The sequence below is a fragment of the Aquila chrysaetos genome, chromosome 25 (genome assembly GCF_900496995.4).
Source record: "Aquila chrysaetos chrysaetos chromosome 25, bAquChr1.4, whole genome shotgun sequence".
Classification (NCBI taxonomy): Eukaryota; Metazoa; Chordata; class Aves; order Accipitriformes; family Accipitridae; genus Aquila; species Aquila chrysaetos.
In genome coordinates this window covers 18,525,862-18,553,784 of record NC_044028.1, presented here as the reverse complement: position 1 = coordinate 18,553,784, position 27,923 = coordinate 18,525,862, and the positions used below count along the sequence as shown (strand labels likewise).

The following is a 27,923-nucleotide window of genomic DNA, read 5'->3' as shown; positions in this document are numbered from 1 at the left end:
CCACTGGGGTCCCAGTGCTGATCCAGCAGAAGAAAACAGTCAAAACCCACCCATGTAAAGACTGACCATATGCAGCCAGCATTAACATCTGGCCACATCCTGCTGGTGGCTAACCTTGAGCCTCCGAAATGCGGGGAGTGCGTGGCTCTGTGATGGAAAACCATGGCATGGGGCTGCTGCAGGATCTGGGCAGAGCAGGCAGGGCTTCCCGGAGAGGAGAACAAAGCAGACAGCAGCAACTCCCATTCGAGGTTTTCCCTTTAATGGTTTGGTTTTTGTTTTGTACATTCGTAAAACTGTGAACAATAAATACTGTGTGATCGGCCTCCTCCTCCCGCTTGCCCCCCCCCGGCTTTCTGCAGAGGCGAGAGAGACCATGAGCAATGCGGCGAGGGCTGCTGGCACCGGCTCCGCTCGCAGGAGATGTGCCCAGCTCACAGCGTGGGCATCACGGAGCAGGGCAGCATCCCAGCTCAGGGTGGCAGGATGGAGTCAGGGGCTGGGGAGGGAGAGGTGACTTGTGTGCAGGCAATATCTCAGCTAAAAAGGGGTGAAAGGCAGCACTGCCTGGTGGTCTGGGCACAGACCTTCTGCTGAAGCCCAGGGCTGCTGGTCACAGAGCTCAGCTACCCCTCTGCTGTCTTGGACCTCCAAGGTGCCCAATTTCAGATGGGGATCTGCTAAGAAAAACAGTGCGATCCTTGGGGCTGGGAGGAGATGGGGCTCCCGGATGGGCGGAGGGACCTACACGTCTTGTTGTTCCTCAGAGGAGGTAAAGGCTGGGTGGGCAGGGAAGGATGTCACGGGAAAATGGGGCTCCAACTTCTTGGCTGTGCCTGTGGGTGCCCTGCTGTGCGCTGGATGAGGGTCCTGGCATGAAAGATGCACAGAGAAGCTGGTGTGGGGGAGAGTAGGGAGCCCTGAGATACAGGAACAGGGAGGTGCTGGCATGGGGGACAGCGGCTGCCAGGACTGTGTGAACGAGGGAGCTGGGAAGGGGTGGGTGACAGAGGGGCACAGGGTGGCAGAAGAGGCTGGAGAGAGACTGGCAGGCTGTTGGCAGTGGGTAATGTGAGCAAGGTGCTTGGTATGGTAATGTGAGCAAGCTGATGGTGTTACAGCATCCAAAGATGACAGCACTATTCAAACCCAGAAAGGAAGGCCCAATGCCACCTCCCCTGGGCTCTGGGATCAAGGATCCTGCACCCAAACTCAGGTCTGTTCTGGTGGCATCTCATGACCTTCACTTGGGCCTTGTGGGGCCAGGGCCGTGCTGGGAAGCAGCAGGACATGGCCCATCAGGAAGATCTGGACCTGGCTCAAAAGGGCCATGGTGCTGAGCTGAGCATCTGTCCTTTTGATTGCCACTCCCCGCCCCATACTTTTCGAGAGAGAGAAGAGACCAATAACTCCACAGGCCTGTGTGCCCTAAGCAAAGTCCTTGAGTGAGAAATAAACCACTTCAATGAGGTGGAAGCTTTGTCCAGAGAGCAATCAGGTGAGAAGAGTCAACTCTTCCTGTTGTCTGGGTCCATTAAAGTACTTGGGAGTCCCAGGTCCTAGGTACGGGCTTGCCTTCTTCAGCCACCTGCATTAGGATTGTCCACTTTGTGCCCACAGAAGAGCCAGCTTCTAAAGCTTCCTTGCTGTGTTGGTCCTTATGTGTGGCTTTGCTTGCTGTCCTCTTTGTCCTGCCCTTCTGCCCTGCATCCCAGCTCTTCTCATTGCAAAGAACAAGCCACCAGGTCAAGTCAGTGAAGGCCCTGGGTGCTAACAGGACACCCCACCACCTCTTGAACAGGGAGCGTGGATGGGAGAGGAAAGGGTACCTGGCTTTTCCAGGCTGAGGAGAGCACATTATACCTGCCACAGTGGGAGGGAGTCCAAGAAATCCTGGCCCAAGCACGGGGACGTCCTGAGCCAGAGCAGATGCTGCTCAGCAGGGTGGCAGGGGACAGGGAGGTGTGACTGCCCTGCGGTGGGTACCAGCCTGCCCAACAGAGGCAAGAGCCCCCAGCAAGCATGGGGAGAAGGTGGCCTTTTGGGAAGGCCAGCACTCATCCCACAACCAGCAGGCACCTGCCCGGATGGGTGGCTCTCTGGTGGTCTGGCTGAGGGGTGACCGCTCAGCATCGTTCCAGCTTGGGATAGGTCAAGCTTGTCCCTTCGCAGTTGTTTTTAGGGTCCCTCAAGCAGTGGGGTACATGGCAGCATCGTCTCACCCATTTTGCTGTCCCACGTGTCATCATTTGGGGGATTGGGACTAGTGGGCAGGAGCTCATGGGAGCTGTACTCTGCCTTTGTGAGGAATGTGCATCATGTCTGCATGGGGAGAGGCCATCAGAGCAGAGGGAGGGAAAGTCCTTTCTGGGTAAAGGCAAAAGAAGGAGCCGGACACTGGAGAACCGGTGGGCAGGAACAAGTCCCCACAGCCCAGCAGTCCCCACACGTGGCACATGCCCTTGGCAGGAGAGCTCATGACCCAGGTGTGGAGCTGTGGCAAGGTGGCTCCCATGTTGTTTTGTCATTGTGGCTGGGAAGATGTTCTTGCCTCCACAGTGCAGAAAGTACTTGGCCTCTGGGTCAGTCCAGCTGGGCATCCCTGCTGTGACTCTCAAGCCACCGTGGGGCGAAGCCACCATGTCTTTGCTCTGTACAAGGTGACAGCCACAGTCTGAGCACAACCATGGCTGGACCAAAGCTTGGCCTTGCAGATACCCTGTCTGTGGTTCCTCCCCTGTCCACAGATCATGGGAGCTAGGTTGCAAAAGTCCCTGAGTGTCTCTGATGAGACAGCTGGATTAGCCTTTTACCGAAAGCTTGGTGCTTTCGGCAGTTTTCTTTTCTTACCTGCCAGTGACTTCCCTTTCGAAGGGAGCTCCAGGACCAGGGAGCTGAGGCTGTGGAGCATGCAGAGCCCAGAAGCACCATCCTTGACACTGGGGTAGGACAGGGACTGTTTTTTTACACCTTGTGGAGTCAGCTGGGGGAGCTAGCTGGGACCCCACTCAACGTGGCCCCAGCCAGGCAGTCGTTAAGCTTTCATCCATGGGGAAGAGGGAGAGCGGAGAGGTGGGACACTAGGAAGGTGAAGCATGAGGTGGTCAGTGAGATCCAAGAGCTTTCGAGCAAGGTGGACTTAGGGGTCGGCATGCAGAGGGCTGTGGACACACACCGCGTCTGTCTCGCTGGGAAGGCTGCAGGAGAGGGAGCGCTGCATGGCCCGGCAGCCCAGGGGCCCATCCTCAGTGGTGACTGGGAGCTGAGGGCCCTGGGTGGTGCTGGATCTGCCATCGGAGCAGAGCAGGACGCTGGAGTCTGCCTCGCACTTGGTGGTACGGCTGTAGTAGGGCTCCATCACGTGCCGGAGCTCCAGGGGCATGGTGAGCGGCAGGACCTCAGCCTTGATCACAGTGCCCAGGTGGGCCTCGGACGAGGATGCCCGGAGGCTCTCGGAGCGGCTCATCTTGATCAGCAGGTCGATGGTTTTGTTCTCGGCCTCAAGGAGGCAGTTTGGCAGCCCGTCCCCATCTCCCGCCTCCCCGGTGGCCGTACATTTGTTGAGGGCCCCTTGGTCTTTGCCATGGAGCTTCTCACTTCCCAGGCTCATGTTGCAGGGCTCCTTCTTGGCCTGCTGGACCTTCTCCAGACCTTCAGAGGATCTCTTCACCGAGAGGTCCAGAGGCCCCTCATGGGGTTTGGTGGCTTTCTCCAGTGCCTGGTGGATGTGGTAGAGCTCCCTTCGGATTTTGACCAGCTGGTCCCTCAGCTCTTTTTGCCCAGGGGTGTCCTCCTTTGCCAGATCAGACAGTTGCTTCTCCACCTCTTGGTACTCTTCTAAGGTTTTGGACAGGTCCCCAATAAGCACGGTTGTGGCCTCAGAGTCCATCATGGTGGCAAAAGTCTCTTGGGGTCTGCTCTGCTTGCAGAGACCGTGGTCTAGGCCAGCACCCACAGAGGGAAGAACTTCAGTGTCATTGCCCCTCTCCGGTTCCTCAGGCTGGCCTGTGAGGACCTCCGTGTGCCAGTGGTCCAGGGCCTTGGGGATGTGGCCAGGGTTGGCCCTTGAACCACTGCAGAGAAGAAGTGGATACAATCAGTAGGGAAAGAGATAGGAAAATCCTTGGGCATATGTCCAGGGCCAGCATTACCAGATTCAGCCAGGGTTCCTCCACTGTCTGTTGCCAGCATGAGGCCCTTCCAGAGAGGACTTTGGTCTGAGCATGCAGACCCCTGGCTGGACCTGCTCCTGGAATTGTTCTCCCAGGAGGTGGATGGACCCTGACACAGGCCATTTCATGACACCCACCAAGACCAGTCTGGGGAGACGGGGGCTGGTAAGTGATCCCACCTCAACTAGCCAAACCTGGATTCTCCTTCTTGGAACACTGGAGAATGTTGATGGAAACGACCATCCCACAGTCCTGAAGGCCCAGTTGGAGGGGATCTCTCCAGCCTGAGAGCAGGGAAGAAGCAGGTGGAGATGGAAAACCATGGAGAGCTTCTCCAGAGAAAGCTCCTCCGGGTGCCAAAAGCAGTGGTTTTACAGTGACATTTTTCTTGGAGCCACAGCTGGACTTGCACAACCAGGGGAGGAACTGAAATTTTGTTAAAAGAAGCTGTGCACATTTCTAGCCCCAGGTAAAGGGAAATGTTTCGAAACGTGACCCTCCCTCAGGGCTTTGAAACCAGAAGGCAAATCAAAGGAATGCAAATGTGTGTGTTTAAAAATAGGCAATGATTGTTCCAGCAACCCTGGGATATCTGGGGACCCAAGAGGAGATTTCCTGGTGCTTGGGGATGCAGGTCCACACCACACAGACACCACCTCACTTCTGGCTCTGTATAAAACAGGGGAAAGTGAGGGACAGCAAGTGGTGATGTAGCCCAGGTGCTTGGATGCATCTGAAGGCTATTCAGGTCCTTTGCTGTTGGAGGGCAGAAAGCCCTGCTCTGAGCGGGCATTGGTATGGACCAGCAGCCTGGAGTGTGCTCAGCCCTTGGAGACTCATCTCACGGTTTACAAGCAAGTGGGGGGATCAGTAATACGATGGGGTGTGAAGATGGTGTTTAGGGCCAACCAGATATGAGGAGGAGGCAGAGAGATCACAGGCACCTTACCTGCTCTGGTAGCTGAGTTTTCCAGGCATCAGTCTTTCGGGTCCTATCAAGTCCAGACCATTGGCAGTGAACTTCCTCTTCAGAGAGCTGCCTGGAGGGCTGCTGGTCTCCAGACAGGTCACCACCGGTAACTCTGTCTTCCGGATGCTGCTGGGGGCAAAAGTGCCGTCCTTCATCCCCACCATGTTTTGGTAGATGTCAGTGGCTGGCTTTTTGCGTAGGTTGTTGAGGCCCAAAGCTGGGTTGCTCTCCTTCTCTTGGGACAGCCATTTCTCCTCTTCTTCCTGCCCCAGCATGGCAGGGTGGCTGAGCTCGGAGGCTGGCTCCTCTCTGACACCTTTGGACCAAGGAAAACTTGTCTTCAGAACTGGTACCTTCAGCAGCCCTGGTTTGGTTGGCTCACTGGGAGGTTTGGCTTGGGGCGCTGTGGGCATGACAGAGCCCACCAGCTGCTGGGCTTCTGGCTTACTGGACGACATCTTGCTTTCAGTGGAGCTGAAGGTGTGCTCGAAAAGCAAGGGGTAGTAGAAGCGGGGAAGGAAGGCTGAGCGCTCAGGGCTCTGCAGAGGCTGGAAGTGGGAGGCATGTGGATGCATCAGCTGGGCCGTGGAGGCCAGGAAGGGCAGCTGAGCCAAGTGTGGGTGAGTTGTAGCACTGTTGGCCATGGTTGGGCTCAGGTAGGAGAAGACACTGGGGTTTAATGGGTAATTAATACCCAGCAGTGAGAGGTTGAGGCCCTGAGGTTCGTGGTAGTCACTGTAGGCTGGAGGCGGGTAGCATGGGATGATGTTGCTGTCAGTACAAGGTGGGGAGACCTCAGATGTGTTCCTCCTTTGCCCATTTGCCACCAGCTTCCACTGCTCCATGAGGATCCCGCTGCTGGCCAGGCATTTCTTTGGCACTTTGCAATGCTTTGGCTTAGCATCTAGGTCTGGGGAGGCCATTTCCCTGCTTTTCATGACGTGGTTCTTGAGGGAGAAGACGTCTGTGATGATGAAGTCGGGCTCTACCTCCTTGCAAGGCTTTTCCCTCTTGTTCTTGAAACCAAAGACCAAAGCGTTCACTTCTGGTTCAGCTGGGTCACCTTGGCAACCTGCCTCTTCATTTTTCTCTTTCTTCTCCCCCGCATCCATCTCCCTCAACAGGCCAGCAACATCCTCCTCCTCCTCTTGGAATGGGCCACCTTCTTCACCAGCCCCTTCAGCAGGCAGGATCTCCACCCCTGACATCGGCTTGTCCTCATGGCTATCCCTGACGGAGGTCTGCTTGATCCTAACTGACCCTCCCGACATGGCCGAGGAGTCGCAGGTCTCCTGCTCATCCCGCCGCCCGCGCAGGCGGGAGGTCTCCGTTGCATGCAGGAGTCGCAGCTCCGGGTGGAGCAGATTGCCCTTCTTGTAGGGCCAGTCGGACTCGATGAGGAGGGAGAGGGAGTTCTTGCACAGGCTGTACTTCATGTGGTTGTAGAGGTGGGACTTCTCCATGCAGGTGAAGGGGCACTGGAAACATTTGTAGTTGTATGGCTTGCCCCATGGCCTTGGGATGTAGTGAGGCTTTTTTGGCTTCCTCTCCTTGTGTTTGTAGACCGAGGTCAGCTTGCAGCCCACGTCGTCCTTGGACATGGTGGCAGGTGCCTGGAGATGGCTCCTTGTGGGAACAGAGGGGCACGGCACGTGAATCTTCCCACACCTCCCCAGGAACCGCTGTGTGCCCTGGAAGAAGGACAGCATGGAGCTGGTGAGCTGTGCCTGCAGCTCCCCGGGCAGATGGCTTTGCTCTGTGGGCACCTCCTGGCCCCCGGGGAGTGGAGCTGCTGGGACCTCAGTCTGGAGCTCCCATGTTTGGGATTTAAACCCAGGCCAGTGATGGAATTTTTGCTCAAACCCTATTGGTGTTCTCATACATGCTGGCCCCATTATTAACCCTCTTTTGTCAAACCACCTCAGAGGAAAAGGAAAACAAACACTATTAAAGGCGTTGAAGCTAAACCACCTCAAGCTGACATTGAAGCGCCCAGGCGACCTGCCTGCCCAGCTGGAGGCTCCCTGGGGCAGCCCCAGCCCAGCCCAGGGATCATTTCCCCGCTGAGGGCAGGAGATGAAAGAGAAACCCGTCCGCAGCCCTGAACGCTGTGCTGGGCACGGAGCTGCACGGCTTTGCCGTCTCCTGGGGTGCTGCAGTGCCAGAGCCGACTGAGATGTTCCAAAGCTCATGCACCAAAGCTGGTGCAGAGCTGGGCTAAATGCAGATACCTGCAACCCTGCACGTGAATGTGCAATCGTGGTGCAAAGAGGACAGTCAGATGGACAGACAGGATGGGGAGAGGCTGCGGACCGACTGCCTTTAACCTGGCATTGCTGCTGGAAAGGTGGTCCTGCCTCCCTGGCTGCATGGGACTGACCCTGTCCTCTGCCAGGACAGGGGTAATCCGGCCTGGAAAAACAATCCAGGCTAAAACACACCTGCCCACTTCCAGGTGTCTTCCCCAAGATCGAAATGTCTGGGAAACATCCCCCGCAGCCCCCCGACGCAGGACTGGCCCTTGTGTGCTTCCCACCGCAGCCTCCCTGGGGACAGTGGGGTCATGCCTGTCCTGTAGCCTGTCACCCTGCCTGCCCTGGGAGCGGGCAAGTGAGCACAGCACCCCGACTCCTTGCCTCCCAGAGGAGCCAGATCTGCAGAGGCTCCACGCTGATGAAATTGGGCTCCTCCACAGATGGCCAAGCAGCAGTCTCCTGCAGTCACAAGGCACCCGACACCAATGCACACGCCTGCGTCACCCCCTCCAGACCCAGCTTTGCCCTGGAGGGACTTGCCGGCTTCCCCATCAGAACAAAACCGTGCATTTCTCCTGGGGAGGGCAGCAAATTTGAGGGCTCATTTGGCATGGGTGGGGCTCATTTCTCAAGGGCCAAATCCTTCCCCTACGCGGCAGGTCCTGGGGCAGAACTCTGCCCCGGGAGACCCTGCAGCCAGGCTAGTGTGGGGATGCACAGCCTGGGAAGGAGAAGGAAGCAGCAGCATCTCCAGATTGCCACTGATGTGGCAACCGGAGCCACTTGGGAAAACAATCTGCTCCCCGGCTTTTGGGGAGAAGGAGATGAGTTTTGCAGGATGGGAAGGGAAAGAGCGCGTCTCTGTGCACTGGGGCACACTGCAGCTTTGGGCAGCCAGGACCAGGAGGACCTGCCCAGGGGCAGGTCCAGGCAGTGGCTCAAGGAGCTGACAGCCCCTGCAACGGGCATTGCCCCCCACCGGACCGGAGCCTGCCCAGCCCAGCCCAGCCCAGCCCAGTCGTAGCCCGCATCCTTCTGCACATGGCCTGGGGGGGCTTCCCTGTGCGGCTGCGGGGGAGCACTGCAGCTCCCGGTGGGGGGACGGGCACAGCAGGGCCGAAGAGCTGGGATCAGAGTGGGATGGGCAGGGAAGGGGCTCTGGTGGCAGCAGCACCACACCAGGAGGCAGGTTGCCATGTGGCCCTACGATGCTCCCCACCTCCTGGGGCTGGGTTGCATGCCTGCTGCAGATGGCTCCCCTCGGTGAGCCCACGTCCTTGGGGCTGGCTTCTCACCTCAGAGCCCCATGCTTCCTCCCCTGAGCACCCTGCTCCAAGTACACGTCACTGATCTGAAATACCACGTGCCCGGCAGGAGCGGTGGCCCTGGGGACAGTACTGCCAGGTCCATGCCCAGGCGGTGGCTGTGCTGGGCTGAAAGATGCTCCATGCTCTGCTACCCACTCTCCTCACCACTGGCACCAAGGGGCAGCACCTTCCTCTGGGAGCACGGTGAGAGCATTTGCGTGACAGGAGAGGGAATTACCTGCGTAGGACCCTTTCCACTTTCTTCCCGAGGTTTGTTGTCAAACAGCAGAGAGTATCTCCTGCCTGCGATGGGGACAGGGAACAAGCCGTGCTGTGGCTTCCCCAGTGCGGCACAGGAGCGTGCGGGGCAGGCTGAGCCGCAGGCAGGGTTTGGGGACAGCCCTCTGCATACCCACGTGTCAGTTGAGCTGGAAGCTGACCCTGCCGCTAAGATCTGGTCTTGCAGAAAATAGGCAAAAATGTCCCCTTGTAATGAACCCCTGTCCCCTGGGATTTTGAGGGGAGCTCCAGGAGTGCAGACCTGACCTGTAGCAGCCAAGGCTGATTTCTCCCATCGCAGTGGGATGCGCAGGCAGAGCTCGGGGGCCCCTGCCTGCAGGTTCACCGCAACGAGCGACAGCCTGCCCGCCTGCCCAGAGGGACACGCTTGTCCTTGAGCCCTCAGACACTTTCTGCGTGCGTCACGCCTGTGAGCCGTGAGAGCTCTGCACACCCGCTGCGATGCTCAGGGGAGCAGAAGGGATGCAGCAGCAGCTCTGCAGGATGGGGTCCCTCTGAGCATCGCTCCCTGGCTCCAGCCACCGAGCCTGGGGTGCCCCAAGCATCCTGGATGTTGCTGTGCCCTGGTCCCCTGCCCTATCTCCCTGTACACCCACCCTGCTAGAGGGCAAGAAACACGGAGCAGCTGAGCGCGGAGCCGGGTGCCTCGGCCCGGCTGCAATGCACGACGCCTGTTTGCAGGTCAGTTGAACAAACATTTGCTGTTTATATGCCAGAGGCAGATTAAATCTTTGCTGGGAGACTGGAACTGGTTGTTCCATTCCTGCACACCTGATCCTCCTCCTCCAATGCTGCTGTGAAAGCTGTTTGTTGCCCGGTGGTGTGGGAGATGGCAGGGAGCCGTCCCGCGCGGGGACAGGCAGCTTGGCTGCTTCCACCTTCCTAATGCTGCAGAGAGGAACAGCAAGGGAGGAGAAGAGGAAAAAGCAAAGAAAAAGAAGGGGAGAGGGTGAGAAAGTGCCCCGTGTGTGAGCCAGGCAGGCTCTAGCGGAGTGGAGGCATCCCCAGGGCCGGATCAGGCCCTGCGGAGCTGGGAGACAGGCGTTGCGGCTCCTGGTTGCTGAGCAGTTCCCGCACCAGCAGATCTTCGTGGTCTGCTGAGTCTCTCTCTGCCACAACACATTATTTCCAGTGGGCTGTCAGCTGCGGCGGTGGGGGCCGTGCCTGGGGGCAGCGCGCGGCGGGGACCGCGCACCTGTGCCTGGGAATTGCAGCATCCCTGCTCTCCTCCCCAGGACTGCTGAGGGGAGGGGGGGCATGGTCAGATGGAGGGAGTGGAGCGGCAAGGGGAGAAGAAAGAGAGGGAGAGACAAAGGGAAGGAAGAAGGGAGAGATGCCCAGGAAGGAGATCTACAGTCCCTGGTGCTCCAGTATGTAAAAAATCCCCAGTCCCAGCCTGAGCTGCAGACACAGGGATGCAGGGAAGTACACGCAACCATCGGGGCAGCTGAACCGCATCACATCAAGAGTCCATCTAGCTCCATGTCTCTAATCAAAAGCAGATGCCCAGGATGTAGGGCAAGCATCTGTGGTACTGCTCCAATTTTCCTAACCCCTCAGCCATCACAGCGCATCCCTACAGCAGACTGGGTGCCGCTGCATGCAGCACATGTCAGTGGCCCTCCCTGCCGTGAATCTACCTGGGCTTCTCTTGAAGCTGTGGAAATGTTTAGTCCCCAAAGCATCCTGCAGCAGGGAGCTCCCGGCACACTTTGTAGAGCTTCTTCCTTTGGCTTCCCAAGCCTGCTGGTCCCCACAAGTTCTTTTGATGTCCCCCAACTCTTTGGCTAGCGGAGGCAGCAACCATGGTCCCTGTCCACCCTCCAGCCACATGGTTCATCATCACACCCCTGCTTCACTGTCTCCTTTCCAGGCTGAAGCTGGACATAAGGCCAAACCCTTCCAGACCTCTTCCCCTTCCCTAAGCCTCCTCCCAGTCTGTGGCAGCTCTTTGCAGGTGGGGGCTCGGGCTGCCAGGTTTCCTCTATCAATACAAACCAGCACTGCAGCTCTATCCCTCCATACATAGGCATAGCTGCACCCACCGCTTAGGGGAGGGAGAGACAAAAAGACTCTGTCGAAGTGCAGCAGTCTGGTTCAAAGACAGGTCTTGTGCAGACTCTGCGCCCATTGGAGGGGCTCTGCCGCTGTGAACTTTTCCTGATATCAGCTTTTTCAGACCCCCAAGAGCTTTTCTGGCTGGAACAAAGACCCCATCTCTCAAAATGATGTCCTCCTTTCTTTGCCGCTGTCCTCTGAGTCCTTCAACGCTGCGTGTAGGCTGCCAGGGACCCGCAATGCTCCCATGGAAATTGGCTGCCCTCAACCTTTCCCAGATGGCTGTAGGACATGGCATGGAGGAAGGGGCTCAAGAAAGCCGCTGAAGTTCTCCACTCAGTGATGCTGGGATGAACCTACTGCGTCGCACATGGTCCTGCAGCTGCGGGTTCCCGTGGTCTCTCATGAGCTGGTCCTACCCTGCACATGTGGGAATTCATTTGCGGTCCCCTGCACACCCAGCACAAAATGCAGGGACAACTATTCCCTGTCCCTGTGTCCACCCAGCTGTTTCCTTCTGGGCTGTCCAGGTAGCTCATGCTCTTGGGGCTCAGCATCATGCCAATCTGTGTGGTCCCAGCACTGCTATTTGTCAGCAGCAATTGCCATCCCAGGGAGCAAGCTGCCCTGATGACTGCGCTAGCCAGGATGGTACAGTGGGGACCGGGGGGAGGGTGGCTTTTCTATGGGATCTCACACGAACCCCACAAACCATCCCTTTCCTGCCATTACCCAGACTGTCCTGTTCTGGTGCTTCCTGTGGGGTTTTATCCCTTTTTGGCCAGTGCTGAGGCTGGAGCAGCCACACAGGCATTGCAGGGAGGGGAGCGGGTGGCAGCGGGGAGCCACCGATCAATGCAAACCACTTTCCCTACGCTACATGCTTTTGCCGCAGGGGCTGCTTGGCTATTAGTGAATATCGGGTCCCTTTTCGTTTTCATAGCCTGGGGTTGTGTGATTTAAGCTTTTAAGCATTTATTGGAGGCTGGGACGAGGGCAATTGGCCATGGCAAAGCAGCAGGCACTTGGCAAGAGGAAGAAAACCTGGGCTGGTGAGGCCTGGGAGCTCTGCACCTCCCAAACCTCACCCCATACGGCAGCTGTGTGCTGTACAAGAGTGAGTCTGTGAGGCTGTCCTGCTACGTCCACCTTTGGGGGTCCCTACATCAGCGGCTTTGAACTATTCCCATCTCAAAGTGTGCCTTCCTCTGGCTTGGTCTCTATTGTTGCACCAAAATCTCACCTCTTCCCAGAGCCACATAATGTCTTCAGAAAGGCCTGGCATTTCCCATCTGCCCCCAACTGCCAATCCTTCCATGTTTGCCTACCTACCATGTCTTTGCCTGTGAGGCCCAGAGGCTGTGACCCATGTCCCATAGCTCAGTGTGACTCTGCTGCCAGGAGGGTTCTTCATCACCAGTTGCACATCTCCACGTGTGGGGGTCACCAAACCATGTGCTTCACATCCCGGGGGCAAGCGAAAGTCAGAGGCATGGTCTAAAAATCTGATAGCATTTGGATTCCCAACCTTTAGTTTTCCAGCATTTGGAGGGATCTGGAGTTTCGGATTAGAAAAGCTCACGTTCCCTTCCCAGGCAGCTTTTGGTGAGGGCCACCTGCAGAACCAAAGCCAGTCTGTAGCCCTTCCCAAACACCAGCCCAGACATGAGGTGGCCGTCTGGGATCACCTGCCCAGCCTTGGCGTGTCCTTCAGGCCAGATGATGAACCCACTCCCTGCTGTGTGCCAGAGCCACAGCACCTTCATGTGTACAAGTCTTCCCTAATTTTGTGTCAAAATCTTCCTTCTGTGCACTTGTTCAAGAGGTGTTTCTATGTCTCCGACCTCTCTTGAGCTCCTCTGCTTCTAGCCTCCATCCCAAAAAAGCAGCTGTCTCTCCCTGAATCTCAGTTAGCCTGAAGACTCCCTGGGGCAACACCGGCATCCTATGAAAAGCACACGTGGTGGCAAGCGTTCAACCAAGTGACAATGGGTTGGAGTCATTGTCTTCTGCCTGTGACACACACAACACAACTCACAGGCTTCTTGAGAGATGAGATCAGGCCGTCACAGCCTCCAGGCTACCTACTCTCCAGAGATGTGAGGGTCCTTCACCGCAAAAGGCTTTCCTACCACAGACTTTCCTGCCGCAAGCCCTTCAGGGGAAGAGATGTACATCTCCTGGTGAGGAGATGTAAGACTGTCTCTCCACATTATATCAACCACCCGCACAAGCTTGTGCCTGAGCCCCACTACAAGAGTTTCCTACGCCTTCCTCCACCTCCACTTCTACCTGCTAATGGAGCCCCAGGAGACCACAGGCTCCCAGCCGTGGAGTCAGTGGCTCAATGGCAAACAGACCACCAAATCTGTGAAGCCATCAGTCTCCAAATGAAAACGTGCAGCTGGATAGAGGGGAAAGTGACCGTGTGCAAGCTAGGAGGGTCAGCAGTGTGGCTGGCACCCAAAGGTATGCAGAGGAGATGGTGTCCAAGGCTGGCATGGTGAGCAGGGGAAGAGGATGAACATCTGGAGAGAAATGGGGGATGCTTGAGAAGTGCATGCAGCTGGAATAGGAAGGTACAGTCCAGCTCTCCTACGTGGTAAAGTTTGTGTCATGCCTGTGATGTGCAGGGCTCCTGGAGGTCCAAATGGCACCGCAGAGTTACCTTCCCTGTTCCCAGGGGCTGGAAGGGTGCTTGATGTAGTCACCTTCATGCTGGACATGATATGCTGCTTATGAAAAATTTCCATAACTTCTTCCAGTTTCTATGACCTCTGAAGTTTCTTCCCCACTCACAGGTTTCTCCTTCTCTTGCTGGTCTGACAGCCCAGGATGGCGTCCCACTGCCTGTGACCACTGCCCTGGGAGATGCCCTCTCAGCCTTCCACTGGGCAGAACTTTGGGGATGGTGGCACATCTCCAGAAGCCCCTTCCTCCTGGTCACCCGGGCCCGTCTCCTCCCGTGTGCTGCAGCACACAGGCAGCAGTCTGAGCAGGCCAATGTGGGGCTCAGCTTTGCACTGCTTCCCAAAATCCACTTCTTCCTCCCACCACAGATCAATCCACGTGAGGGTCCTCCATGTGGACACAGCCATTAGGTCATCTCTTCTGCCCTGTTGCAAGCACAGGTTCCCAGGCTGGGTATGGCCACCGTGCACTCTGTCACCTCCCCTGCAAAGCAATGAGTTCTGTTGCACAACGAGGTGCATTTTGACACCCCTTGTCCCACCAGAAGGCTCCATGACTTTCCCAAACCTCTGCAGTCAAGTTCCTCAGCACCAATACTTTAAAACATTCTCCTCCTTTTCACTTTCCATTTATCCTTGGACAGTTCACACTCCTTAACTGTGCTGGGGATGGGAATGATAGGAAAGGAAGGAAGAGCTCTTATCATGTCTCCTAAGACACCCCAAAGGTGGCCAAAGGTTCCTGTCTTGATATAACCTTTCTCACATCCTGAGCTCTCTCCCACAACATACCTGCTGCGCTTGTACTAGCTGCTCACATGTCTTGCTCCACTGAATCAGTCTCCATTTTGCAACAAGAAAATTCACCTTATTCCAGTTCAAATCCACCTGATTTCCTTTGAGGACAGGGCCAGGGAGCCTTCACTCCTCCTCTGCCTGCCCACCTCCTCCCTTGCAGTCCAACCCTCTTCTGCTCCTGTTATGTGTCCACTGCAGTATCCTCAGTTGCCTCATTGCCTGTGCTACAGGAGAGGATGTCCTCATATGGACATCACAAGTACTTCCCTCAACCTTCCCCATCCATGTCTTCGTGTCCCCATTCAATGCATCCTGCTTTCTTCAGGGTCTTTCCCATCCTCTCCTCTCTTGGTCCAGCTCTCAGAAGACAACATTCTGGCTCTGCTCATGTGATGGATTTGGCTCCCTTCCTGCAAAGCTGTCTTTTAGCCGGTTGGCCCTGGATGTGTCCTGCTTCACAGGGTTACTCCATCCCAGATGCAGGACTTTGCACTTTGCTTTGCTGGTCTCCAGTGGGTCACTGCCAGCCCATTTCTCCAGCCAGGAGCTGCACTTTGCATTGCTCAGCACAACCCGTTGAGCCTGGCAGTCCAGCCAGCTTTTGACCCACCTTGTCCTCATGTTTCCACTTTGGCCATGAGGATACTGCAGGAGACCGTGTCAAGGGTCCTGTTAAGGTCACATAAACAACATCCCTTTCCCTCCCCTTATCCAGGCAGCCAGTCATCTTCTCACAGAAGGCAGTCATGCTGCTCCAGCATGATTTGCCCCGGTAAACTCACCCTGGCACCTTCTCATCATTCTCGAGGCTGGAAAGGACTTTGAGGACTTGCTTCACAGCCTTCCCAGCGACTGAGATGAGGCTGGCCCACCCTGGGTGCTCCCTGATGGGTCTGAGCTTGTGCCACAGGGTACCTCAAGCCAGGGGCCATCGCGTCCCTGCAGGGACCTCTGCGTATCTCAGCAGAGCGTGGGATGGAGCAAGCAGTGCGTGGGGGATTGCTTGGCTGTCCGACAGCTGACCCTCTTGAGAGTTTCTGAGATGGGTCAGCATCCCCGGGGGCTTCCCAAGCAGAGCCCTGCCAGTGGCAGCCACCCAGCCCTCATTTGGGATCGCCCCATGCAGCCAAAGAGCCTTCCTCAGCGCATCCCCGGGACACGGACCCGCTAGCAGACACACTGATTCACTCCCTCCCTCCTGCTGGACCTTCCTGCCAGCCTGGGAGGGCAGGGGTGGGCAGGGAAGGGCAGGGCAGGAGAGGGGACCGCAGGTTGTGGGGGACAGACCTTGGCACAGGCAGAGTACACCCCTCCTTCTTCCTGGCTGGGATCCTGACTGTCCCAGGGCAATGCCTAAAAGATCCCCCCTCTCCTAGGTTAGAGGACAGGCCTCTTTTTAGCCAAAACGTGGCCAAGATGGGGCAGTGACTTCAACCACCCCTAGAAAAGGGGGCTGTTGCAATGCTGTGCCCACACCCGGGAGGATGCGGGCTCGTCCCTGCTCCTGCCTGCGAGCTCCCGGCACCGGCTCCAGCCAGCGATTTTAGGATGCAGCCATGAGGAAGATGTTTAAATCACAACAAGGTCTAACCAGCCACCAAGGAACTGCCACCTGCAAAGAAATGAGTATATTTAAGGTAAAAGCTGATAAACTAAACTGGTGGGGGGGGTTGATGCATCAACCCGGCAGCAGTGCATGCAGTACAGACTGTGGCACCGGTGCAGTTTGGTGACCACGTCCATGAAATCCAGCCTGTTGTAAAACCCATTTCAAAACGGCCCCAGTTAGGAACCTCCCCTGCTTCTCCCTCTCCATCCTTACATAAGCAGCAGCAACTCCACCTGCTAAATAAAAAAACTAAAGGGGAAATGGTTTGCTGCTGGCTGGGAGAGTGTGGGAACAGCAGGGAAATTGCAGGGTGGGAGAGATGGTTGGGATCGACTCCAGTGAAGGTGCAGGAGCTGAACCAGCCAGAAGCCCTCTTGCAGGGATGGGACCACCCTGGCTCTGGGCTAGTGGGCAGGGAGACCTGCAAAGTCTGCAGGAGAGAAACTCTTGTTTTTTTTCCTGGGGGATAGCACTCTCCCAGCAGAGAGGAGGGAAGCCGGAGGGACACGGCCCTGGGAGGAGGCTGGCCAGCCGGGACCTCGAGCACGCCAGGCAGCACTCTTTTTGCAGCCGCTTTGCAGGCAGATTTCCCCCCACCCCAAACATGTATTTAGTCTCAGGCAGGAACATTTGCGATGCTGCCGGCTCACCTGCAGGCAGTGGACACCTCTCTGCCTTCTGCCTGTTTCTTGATAAGGGTGTTTGGTTGGTTTTTTTTTTTTTTTAAATGCAGATCAAGGCAGCTCCCAGGATGCTGCTGCCTGGTGGTCTTGCTCCCTCTGTTTCCAGCTCCTTCCCCCCGCCTAAAAAGGGTAGAGCAGTGTTTGGGCTGCAGCACAGGGACGGGAGCCGAGGGATGTCGCTGAGATGCTGAGCGGGCAGGTAGCGCTTGGCCACAAAATCACCCAGCAAGGTCTGTACTGGCCAAGGAATGACCAGGAGGAGTAATAACGGCCTGAGGCAAAGCCACGGGGACTTTACGCAGGGATGTTATTAGCTGGTGCATAAAGTGGGGAAGGCAGCTCATTAACCTGTGCTGTGCCGCAGGACCACGCAAAATGGCTGTGCAGCCACGTTCTGCAAGTCCTGGGCTGCCCGGCACCATGCGTCGGCAGCACCGGCGGGTGCCGGGCCAGCGATGTCAGGAGCAGCCGCTGTGAAAGTCCCTGAGGTGCCTGTGGAGGAAGGGGGGTGACTTTCTGCCTCCCCCCCCTTCAAACCTGGGTGCCCCCCAATCTGCCCGTGGGTCAGGCAGAGCTCTTGAAATGCCTGGGGGCCTCCAGGAAAGGGTGAGAAGACCCAAGGGGATGAGGGGGTGACACATCCACAACCTCCCATCCCAGATTTTCATGGGGGGGGAGCCCAAATCCTCCTCGTGGAGATGGGTGAGCGGGATGGGGTAAGAGCGGGGAGACCCCATGCAGCCGTGCAGGCAGCGCCCGACAGATGCCCAAAACCTCTCTCCATCCAGGTCCCAGGATTTGCCACCACCATGATACACATCTGGGACTTACTGACCTGATTTCCTTGCCCTTATTTTTAAGAAGGCTCTGACTGCTGTGAACCGTTCCTTGTTACGTGACCTCTTGATTTAATTGCCAAAATTATTGTAAACACACATTCTGTGGTGTGAGGAGGTATATTCCTAGTCGACACCATTAAGCATTTCGGTAACTAACCTCCTCCAACAATTCAGCAGCTCAGTTTAGTTTTCGCTTCCATTAAGAAGGATTTAGAAGAAAAAAAATTATAGATAATATTGTCTTACTGTTAAATTTCACCCTTCCCCTCTGTTTGAATTTCTTTTTTGCAATTGCAAATACTTATCACATCTCCAAGCCTGCAGAAAACCATTGCTCTTCTTGATTATTATACGAACATGGAGAGGTTAATACGTTAAAATTAATCTTTGCTCTGTGCCCGCCCAGGCTGTTTCCTGACACATTGCTTCATTTTTCAGTGGGAAGAAAAGTCAGACCTCTGCAACCCACCACACGGTCGCGGGGAAACCATCCAAAAATCCACCACAAACTTTCTATTGTCAGAGACTCGCGTGAGCAAATTCCCAGCGAAGGCAATCGGACATGTCATTAGGAGAGCAACCCAAGCAGAAAGGCCCCATATGACCTCCCTGGTGCCGAGCGCCTTTAATAAGAAGGAGTTACAAGGCTTGCAAAGAGACTGGCGACTTGGATCAAAGAGCATCACTTGGAAATGATCGCGTCCCTGCACCCAGCGGTTTCTCTGCCCGTTCCCACAGTTTGCACATCCCCTATCCAGGTACTGGCTCCTGGCTCCCGGCTGAGCCCCTGCCTGCGGCACGGCACCGGGCTTGCCCGGGCACCATAAGATGGCTGGCCTTTTTTTGGGGGGGAGAGTGCAAAACTGATGGGAGAAGGCAGCTTTTAACAGGGGGAATGTTTCCCCCGCCCAGGACCTCGGTGGGTTTTTGTGCCCTGCCCGGACCTGCAGCAAGACCCTCAGCCGCCCCCAGCGCCTTCCCCCCTGCCCACCCCATCCAGCCCCGAAACAGATTGAAATGTCAGGACTTACAGCTCGGCCCCCTTTCCTGTCCCAGCTGGGTCCCTGCTGGGGGCCGGGAGGCTGCGGGGAGGATGGGGGAACGGGGTGAGGGCTGTCCCCCCTGGCTGGGACCCAGCGTTCCCAAACCCCGCCGAGGCGGGGGGCCGGTGACTTCCAAAGCCGCTCCTGAGCATTTACAGGGTTGTTTGCAGGAAACATCAAACTCGGGAACAGAAGAGCCAACCCAGGAGTCATTCCCCCCCCCTCGCCGTCCCTCCCCACCCTCTTGCTTGGTCTCATTTGTACCGATTTGCCCCGCAGGCTTCTCGCTGATTTGCCATGTCCCTGGCAGGGCTTCGACCGGGGAGGGGGAGCGGGAGCCAGACGGGGAGCGGATGGGGGGGAGCCAGCCATGGGGAGGGTGATGGGGAGAGGGATAGGCCAACAGGAGCCTGGCTTGCCAAAAGCAGTTCAGACCTAGAAAAAGCTTTAATGTGCACAGACGGAGCAGGCTGGGAGCAAAACCAGCTGGGCTGGAGGAGAACGTGCTCAGCAAGAGGCTGGTTTGGGGCTGGGTGCGTGCATGGCTCGGGGCTGGCTCCTTGCTCCAGCCCTCTGCCCCCGGCGGGGAGGCAGAGGTGGGAGGGGGAGGTTAGATGTGAAAATTCCCCTCCAACTTTTCCTATTGACGAGTGACGGGCAGGATGCCAGCCTGGTTTTCTCCGGCATTAATCATTTACCTGCTCCAGCCGCCACCCTTGCCCTGACAGCTCCTGCACCACATCTCCAGCGCAAGATGCCCCCCCCCCTTTGCATGACGTGATGGACACCTTGAGCTGGGACAGCCCCGCCATCGTCCCTACCCCATGCCCACCCTGGAGCTCATTCCATCATCCTCACCCCATGCCCACGCTGGAGCTCGTGCCCTGAGATCCCTGTGTGGGGCTGAGCACCATCATCTGTGGAGAGAGAAAGAAGCTTCCGATGGGGGTGATTCAGACCGTGGGTGCCCCTGTCTCCTCCCCTTGCAGGTCCCTTTCTCCTACAATAGTGAGCCCCAGGCCACCCAGTTTTGGTACCTGGTACCCACCTAAGCGTTGGCCCTGGCTGGAAGGACCAGGGGCAGCTGTAGCCTTGAAACCCCTTGCAAGGTGCTGGATCCAATCAAGACATCCGCGTCGGGCTGACCCTGCGTGGCATTGTTTAATGCAATTCCTTAAAATCGGACCCTCCCAAAACTGCCTGATGCTCTGGCCCAGCTCATCTCTTTGGGGCCAAGTGAGGGGACCGTGCGTCCCCCCTCGCTGTTGACCCACCGGCTCCGTGTCACCCGGCCGCATCCTTGGTTTAGTATTTTACAGGACTCTGGTGCCAGTGCCAAAGTCCCGGATCTGGCACCGGGCATGGCAGTGCAGGGACCCAAAGACCTGCTCCCCTCGGCTCTGCACCCCCTGTGCTACGGGGGGGGGGCCCTGGCTTTGCTCTTGTCCCCAAGCCATGGTGGGGACGCAGCCCTTCCCGGGCGCATTGCAGGCAGCCAGTCCCAATCTGCCGTGGCGCAGGGCCACCTGTGCTGGCTGCCCATGCCATCTGTGAGGGGGGAGGTCGGGGGGAGCCGGCTGCCACCCCCCCCGCCCGGGTCAGCGAGCAGGGGGACAGCCGGGGGTGGGGGGGGGGCACGCCTGACTCGCTCCATCCCAGGGTGCTGGCACTGCCACCCGCACCCGGCGGGAGGAAGAGGAGGGGATGGCGGCAGCCCCCTCAGGTTTCTTCTGAGGTCTGTTGCCGCGGGGCTGCGGGGACCCATTTGGTGGGGTGCCTGGGGTGGGGGGGACAGGCTGCACCCCTGTCCCCCTGGACGGCCGCAGCACCACACTCCCTACTGCCTCTGCGCGTCCCCTTGTGCACGGGAGCAGGGCTGGACCCCGGCTGAGGTGTGTCTTTGGGGGTCTCTCGGATCCAGACCCCCCCCCCACGCTGTGCACATGGCTGAGCATGGGGGGGGTCCCATCCCCTCCAGCCCAGGACTGCCCCGGCTCTGGCAGAGGGGTGTCCCAAGGGGTGCAGCCCCAAGAGCCTGTTAGCAGGCAGGGGAGCTGGAGACGGCTCTGATCTGCCCTCCTGCTCATGCTGGTGGCAGCCGCCATCCCCTCATCCCTCTCTGCTTAGCTCCAGGGGCATCCTGAGAGCTCCCGGCCGCACCCGGAGCCCACCGTGTGTCTGGAGCTGTACAACTGCAGGAGCTGGGCACTGGCAGGTTCATTCCAGGAATCCCCATGGGCACTGCGGCAATCGCTGTCCTGCTTGCAGGGGACGTCGTCCTTTGATGAGACGATAACGGAGCCTGCCCTGCGCCTTCCTACAGGTAGCCGGAAAGTTTTATTCATCACCGGCTGCTGGAAAGGTCACGGCGTCCTCCTCCCCCTTCTATTTCTGGCCCATGCCCTTTCACCATCAGAGCAGGGAAGCGCTCCCGTCCGCTGGACCCCGGACAAGCCATCTCGGTATGGCCGCAGCCCTGATGCCTCGACCCTGGAGGCGCGTGGGAGGGCTGCGGGGAGGATGCTTTCTGGCTGCCCCCACACTGCCCACACCAGCTGGGCTCTTTACAGACCAGAAAAACTGCTGTGGGGTGATGAGAGCTGTGTGCAGGCTCGGTGCCTTCAGCTCCAGCCCCAGCACAGGGAAATAATGGGAATTTTGGGATGCAGACAGCGCACGTGATGCTGCTGGAATCTCCTTGCTGCAAAACCCCCGGGAGAGGGGTCTGGCCTGGGTGTCACAGGCACAGATGTGCTCCCAAGGTAATGGGGCTGAAGCAGCCCGTGCCTGGTGTGGTGTGATGGGGGTGCGGTGGGGACCGTGGGTCTAGAGGGACCCCGGGAAGCACCAAGCCCTCGCCCAGGGGATCGGTCCTTCAGCACACACACACTGGCAGGCAGGCAGCTGCCAAGGGCTCTCGGCATCCCTGCACAGCCTGGGCTGGTGCTGGTGACGAGAGGGAGAGTCACAGGATGTGGGAAGCTCGTGGGTCTTATTGGTACCACCCAAAAATGGGGAGCAAAAAGGGAACACCCCTCACAGACAACAGGAGACAGAGAAAGGGGATTCACCCTAAAAATTGCCCTTTGCCCAAACCCTGCAGGTTTTTACCTAATTCTGGGAAATACCCAAACCTTCATCTGAGCTCTTCTCTCCTGGGGGGCCAGGCAGGACCAGCCCGGGGATCTACTGGGCTTCCCAACCGCAGTGGCCTGGGATCACCCCAGACCCAGCTCTGTGTGCATAGATCAACTTGCAACTGTATGAGGAGCCCCGGAGACCCTTTGCACCCCAGGGAGGCAGCTGCAGACCCCCATTGCTACCCACTTCATCCCGGCACATCTTGGGAGGGTTGTGAACCCAAGAAGAGCTGCAGAGGAGCCCAGCTCCCATTTCCAGCCTCCCCAGCTTGCCCAGACGGTGTTGTATCATTAGATCTGGCCTCACTGTACAGAGCCCAGCCTTTTCCAGCTCTGGGCCAACCTGAAGAGGCTTAAGAAAAGCCCCGGGGAGCTTTTTCATGCCTCTTTGTTCGTGGAGCAAAGATATTCCCAGCCCTGAATCTATAGATTGGCCCTTAAACTAAAACAACCTCCGGGGACCAGAGAAACAAAAGTAGATTTTGGTTGTGGTTTGTTGTGTTTTGTATTTTTTTCTTTTTCTTTTCCTGCGTAGACAGCCTTTGCCCAGGAGGGGTTAGCATGAAAAATGCATGTGGGGATTGGGGGAATGGGGGAGTGTTAGGAAGAAGCTATCGATCAAGTATCTCTGAAAGCCACACAGCTGTGCCAGCCCTGCTGCCTCTGCCAGCCCTTCCCAGTGCTCCCAGTGCCGGGCTCGGTGCCCGCCCTGGGTTTGGGCTGGGGCGGCTGATGTCGTGCCCAGGAAACCTCCCCACATCCCAGAAAGGAGCCCGCGCCAGAGAGAGATTAGATGCCTCTGCAATCCCTGCCCTGTCTGCGGCTCCCTCTGGCCAGGCTTGCAGCTTGCTCCTTGTGATAACGGCACGTTGGAAATGGGGTTGGTCCCTTTTCTCCCCAGATCTGAAGGATGCTTCCCTCAAGCTCTGCAGCACTGTGCTGAGGATCTATGGAACAGCAATGGCTCTGCCCTCTGTGTCCATCAACCCACCCGCCAGCCCCACACCTCTGTGATTGGTAATAATAATAATTGTAAATAACAACGAGCCCAAGCCTGATGCGAACAGAGACGACAGTCCAAGCGCCAAGGTGGGCAAGCAAGCCCACCTCTCGGCACGAGAAGAGCAAGCTGAGGGCATCTCCGGGTACAGCAAGCACTGGTCCTGGCAGGAGACCAGGGACACAGGTCCTGCTCTCAGCTCTGGAGCTGCACTTGGTCTGGTCCCTGCAGGGCTGGTGTTCCCATACAGGCGGTACCCTCGCACCTGCGTGGGGGCTGTAGGTGCCGCCGAGAAACCCAGGGTACGATCCCTGGTGTAGGGCAAGGCACTGCAGGGGTAAAACCTTCTGCAGATGGTGCTTATCAAGAATGGGAATATGTAGGGATAGAGCTGGCATGGATGCTTTGTGCTATTCAGGTCCCCGTCACTAAAACCAACACTGCTAGCCAAAACCAGTCTAGGGGATGGGAGAAAGGGCAGGGCTGACTTTAGGCTTCAGCTTGGCCAAAAGTGCCCTGAAATTTGTCCCAGATTTGAAATTTGGGAAGGGTCAGAGAGGAGAAAAGTGGTGAGGAGAAAAGCAATGGGAGATGGGGATGATCTGATCTTATGAGGGGAAAAAAAATCCCTGACATCTTTGCTTCTCCTTCTGGCTGGGCACTAGCGTACAGTGCTGGGCACCTCCAGCTTTGCCAGCGGGCACTGGGACAGGGGCAGCCGGTGGTACCTGCTTTGCTACCCCTTCGCCTGATTTTGCTCTGCTCCCGCCATGCTTGCATCTCCTGGCCCAGGGGGTACGGCTCGGTGCCCTGCTCGTGGCTGGGATTTTTGCAGTGGGGAAGCTGAGTGCAACCAGCTTGGCAGGGGAGAGGAGTGGGCTCAAAAAAGCTGGGGGGTGGGCATTTGCCTCATTTCAGTGGGGCAAATCTGAGAGCATTTACCACCACGAGGCGTTTCCAAAGGTCCATCAGCTGACACCTTCCTGGAGCCGAGGGGACACAGCCACCGGCCGGTGTCCTCTCCTCTCCCAGGGATGTGGTCCAAGCCATGGGCAGGGGACTCCCCGAGCCCCTGCCAGCTTTTCCTGCACTGCCTAATCCTGGCGATGCTGAGCTATTGAGAGCAATCGGATTTTCCCCGCCTTGCCCAGGAAAAGCTTATGGTAGCAGAGAGAGAGTTTGGCCCAAATCATTGACCGCATGGCAGGTCGCCCAGCACAGACCCCCAGCTCCCTGCCCATCACTGCCAAACCCTCCGGGCACACCTCTGGCCCTGTGTGTCATGGGGGCATCAGACCTTGGGTCCATAACCCAACTTGGTCACGCACGATTGCCTTCAGGATCGGCAACTCCAGCCATGCCCAGAGCCCTGGCGTCCATGGGCAGGGTGCAGGGTGCTGCCTGGGCTTCCCCCCATCCCAGTCCGGTGTGGTGGGGACGCAGCCGTCGCTCTCCCACCCACGCCACCCCGCAGAGCTGGCTCTGCTCGCAGACGTGCCTCTGACTTAACGTTGCAGATTTTCTGAGTCCCCTCATCTAATTACAATCTCAGTTACGATGTGTTGCTAGATTCTGATGCCCCGATGAAAAGCTGCTTCCCTGGGCTGACCCCTTTGTACATGCACAGGGGGACCACAGCGAACGCTACCGCTGCACGGGGCTGACGGGCAGGACCGGGGGAAGGTGAAGTGCACAGACGGGGAAACTGAGGCACAGAACAAGGGAACATCCGCAGCCTGGTCTCCCCCTTGCACACACAGAGCAATTTTATGATCTATGCACTCGCTAGGGGTGTATAAGCAGAAATGCCCCCAAACATACATTTTAATGATTTTGTCCCTCTGTAAGTCATTTACAATTACAGCTGTCCGTTTTGCCTTGGTCCGCGACAGCTTGCCCAAGTGTCTGGGAGTTCACGGAGGTTGCCAGCCCCAAACGCAGCCAGGGCTCTTCAGTCCCCACATCACTGTCAGACACAGTTGATACCCCAAAGAAAACCAGAAAAAAACCCCCAACAACCCTGCTATAAACTCTGCGTGGCCATGGAGAGCACGTAGCTGTTGCTATGATTATTTTCCATTCAGCAGGACACAAACTATGTCAGGCACGAACTCTGTTCCCCCACTGTGAGGACAAGTATATGGTATAGGGAAAGCCGCAGCAGGTGGGCTGTATAGACCCCCCCATACATACCCACACAGACACACGCACACACAGACACTCGCCCGGCGCGCTTTGTTTTGCGTTTTGCCGCCGCGTTGCCTCCAGCCCACGTCCCCCGTTCAGCCCCGGCTGGGAACAGTTTCCTTTGCAAAGGAGATTCCAGCACAGGAAGGTGAAGGCAGCCAGGCAGGCGCTGGAGGCAGCGGGCTGAGCAAAAGTGCTTGTTAAAGTTGTTTGAGAATTCTTTTTGCTCCTTTGTAAAAGGCAAGGGGAGCCCCAATGCAGGCAGGTGGGACGGGACGGTGCCCGGGTGGGAGATGTCTCAGAGCAGCCAGGCAAGAGCCGTGCACTGCCTGCAGCCCAGGCAGACGTCGACAGCAAGAAATACGAGCAAACGAACCCGCGGCTGGTTCGGGATCCTCTCCAGCTCACAGCAGTGGTGTTTGCAGGGAGAGGGGCTGAGGCTGGGCTCTGCCTGACCCAATCTCCCACATGCCCGACCGCCATCCTGAACTCTGACTTGCACGGGCACCGCTGGCCCCGAAAAGGGTTAAAAAAGCCCCACTAATAACACTAATAACTGCCCCGTCCTTCCTGCCTGCACAACAGCCAGGCGCTGCCGCTCACCGGCAGGAGCGGAGTGGGTCCCTCGCACCTTCCCCCTCCCCGGGACAGCCTCCTGGGGAAGGAGACGACGAGGACTTACCTGCACGCAGGACTCCTCTTCCCTCGCTGCGGCTCCGCTCTGCCTGATGTTCACTCTGTGAAAGTGGGAAGCGTTTTAGATCATGCAGTAGGTTATATATTGTCTGCAAGTCTGGCCCTAGGGCGTCCATCAGTTGGTCTTGCTTTGCTCCTGCCCCTATATGGAAGATGCATCACATGCTCCGCGGCTCCCAGCTATCAGCCTGGTGAAAGGGGAAAAGAAGAAGGAGAGGAGAAAGGGGGAAGAAAAAAATTAAAAGGATCTTCATCATCATGAAAGAGGCAGAGAGAATTTCTCAGTGGAAAACCCACCAGCCAGAAATCCCTGCCTGACCCGAACTTTCCCCGCTCTCCTTTTGTTATCCCTGGCTCCCAGTGGCCCCCTTTCATCTGCTGTTCAAGGCCAGCGAGATGTGAAGGCGCCTTCGCCTTGATCCTGCGCCTGCCTCGCCGCCGAGCAGGTGAGGGGCTACGGCTTCGCTTCCAAATGCCGCCGTCCATCTACAGCTCTCTGAGTGCAGAATATTCATCCTTCCCCAGTAATGCCCCCGCTGCTGCCAGGCTGGGCAGGAATGGGGCGCTCCCAAGGCTTTCCAACCATCCTTCCCCGAACACGCCTGGAGACCAGGTCCTGAGGCATCAGGGCCACCGTGCTGGTGCAAAACATCCAAGATGGCATCTCCTGGAGTGGGGTGCTGGCCAGGAGGAGCTCTGTGCAGTGCTTGGGACCGGGGCAGCCCCCTTCACCTATCCAAGGCAAAGGGGTGTAGGTGGGGAGCTGCTGGCACATAGGTGTCCCAGCCACCACCGTGGTGGGACTGTGAGGACAGGCAGGAGGCTGCTGCACCTACAGTCCTGCCAGATGTCCCCAGTGGTTTGAGGACGTTTCCCCAGCAGGAACAGAGAAGTTTCGTCCCTTTTCTCTATCTCCAGCCTCTCCAGCAGCTGGGGTGCACACCTAGTTGTGCAGAGCAGGGGCTGCAGATTGTGGGCAAAAATCCCTGTTTCACCGCCTTCTCCACCCAATTTTACCCGGTGGCTTCTCAGCCCTTGGTACCACTGTCACCATCCCACCAGCTCCCCACGGCAAAGCACCAGTCCTGTTTCTCTGCTCACCTTCTGTGCCTCTCAGCTGGGAGCCAAGTGGGGCATATCAGTCTCCTGTTTTGGGTAGGGCATTCCCAGCTGGAGCTCCTCCAGGAAAGCACACCCCAAGTGATATCTCTGGGTCAGCACAGGAATCGTCAGCCCAGCACTGTGCCTCGGCGCTCCCAGCAGCCATGCGGGTGACTTGGCCTCCATGCCAAGCAAGCCTGCCCTCAGAAAGGGGACACCAAGGTAATGGTGTCCCTCCAAAACCCAGAGTCTTCCCTGGAGCATGCTGTCTTCTGGTGGACTTGGTCATGTACAGCACAGGTGAATCGTTTCTCTTCCCATAATTACGGGTTCCTGTTTTTCTTATGAATACGGTGTTTCCTTTTCCAAATGTTTTTCTTTTTATTTGTATTTTGTTAAGGTTCAAAAACTAAGAATTTTTTATGAAAAACTTGTTTTGCTCCCTTCCCAAAACATCCCAGCCTGGACTGGCTGGGCTGACAATGTGGTCACAACTTCTGAGACCCTGCCCGCAAACCTGTATCTTCTTCTGACCTGCATTTCTACCTCCTTCAAAAATATTTGGGAAAAAAAATAGCATTGTGCTACACTACTTAATTGAAACAATGCTGGAACCTTGGGTGTGCTCACAGCTGAATGTGGGAGAGGGACTCTCCATTCTCCAGCTGACACAAACATGGGGAATTTGACTTTGAGGTGGCATCTAATAGGACCATCTAATTACACAGCATCTGGAACTGAGCCCCATGAGGTCGTGAGCAAAGATTTCCTTATAACCATCTTAGGAGCTGAAGGGCCAAGGGTCAGGCTGGTAACGTCTCTGCACAGAAGGGTCTGTCTGAGCCAAAGGCATCTAGCAGGGGTTGTGTCTACTGCCTTTGGTTCATCAGAGCTGGACTGAGTTGAGGTCTTCTACCTTGGAGCTCATTCATCCATCCTGCTAAAGCTCAGAGAGCTCTTCCTTAGGCAGCCCAGCCTCACCAGTTCTCGTCTTTCTGAGGATCTCAGAGGGAAAGTCCTGGAGATGCCAGTGCCTGCTCTGACCATGCTTTGCCCAGATGGACCATAATTTCCC

At 57.1% G+C, this 27,923-nt stretch overlaps 1 protein-coding gene and 1 long non-coding RNA gene across 3 annotated transcripts in view; one reads left to right on the top strand and one right to left on the bottom strand.

Annotated features, from left to right (window-relative positions):
* Positions 1–253: 253 nt before the first annotated feature.
* PRR35 (proline rich 35) lies at positions 254–26,328 on the bottom strand. 2 transcript variants are annotated; one of them, XM_030001560.1, is made up of 3 exons: positions 25,734–26,328; positions 5,122–6,833; positions 254–4,073 (listed from the first exon to the last, which is right to left on the bottom strand). In XM_030001560.1, exons 2-3 carry the CDS (start codon positions 6,741–6,743, stop codon positions 3,140–3,142), a joined length of 2,556 nt encoding a protein of 851 aa, XP_029857420.1. In that variant the 5' UTR covers positions 6,744–6,833; positions 25,734–26,328; the 3' UTR covers positions 254–3,139. The 2 variants fall into 2 exon arrangements, with proteins under 2 accessions (XP_029857420.1, XP_029857419.1); XM_030001559.1 differs by lacking the exon at positions 25,734–26,328 and adding an exon at positions 18,713–18,976.
* LOC115335607 overlaps positions 18,123–27,923 on the top strand; it is a 32,477-nt gene continuing 22,676 nt past the window's right edge. Inside the window, exon 1 of the long non-coding RNA XR_003921472.1 lies at positions 18,123–18,439. This is a non-coding gene — a long non-coding RNA (uncharacterized LOC115335607). The remainder of the gene's footprint in view (positions 18,440–27,923) is intronic.

Coding starts and splice junctions, on each gene's coding strand:
- PRR35 (XM_030001559.1), bottom strand. CDS start 18,937: ATGACTCCTGGGTTGGCTCTTCTGTTCCCGAGTTTGATGTTTCCTGCA. Junction 6,834..18,712: donor ACAGGAAAGGGGGCCGAGCT/GTAAGTCCTGAC, acceptor TCCTTCTTCCAG/GGCACACAGCGGTTCCTGGG. Junction 4,074..5,121: donor AAACTCAGCTACCAGAGCAG/GTAAGGTGCCTG, acceptor TCTTCTCTGCAG/TGGTTCAAGGGCCAACCCTG.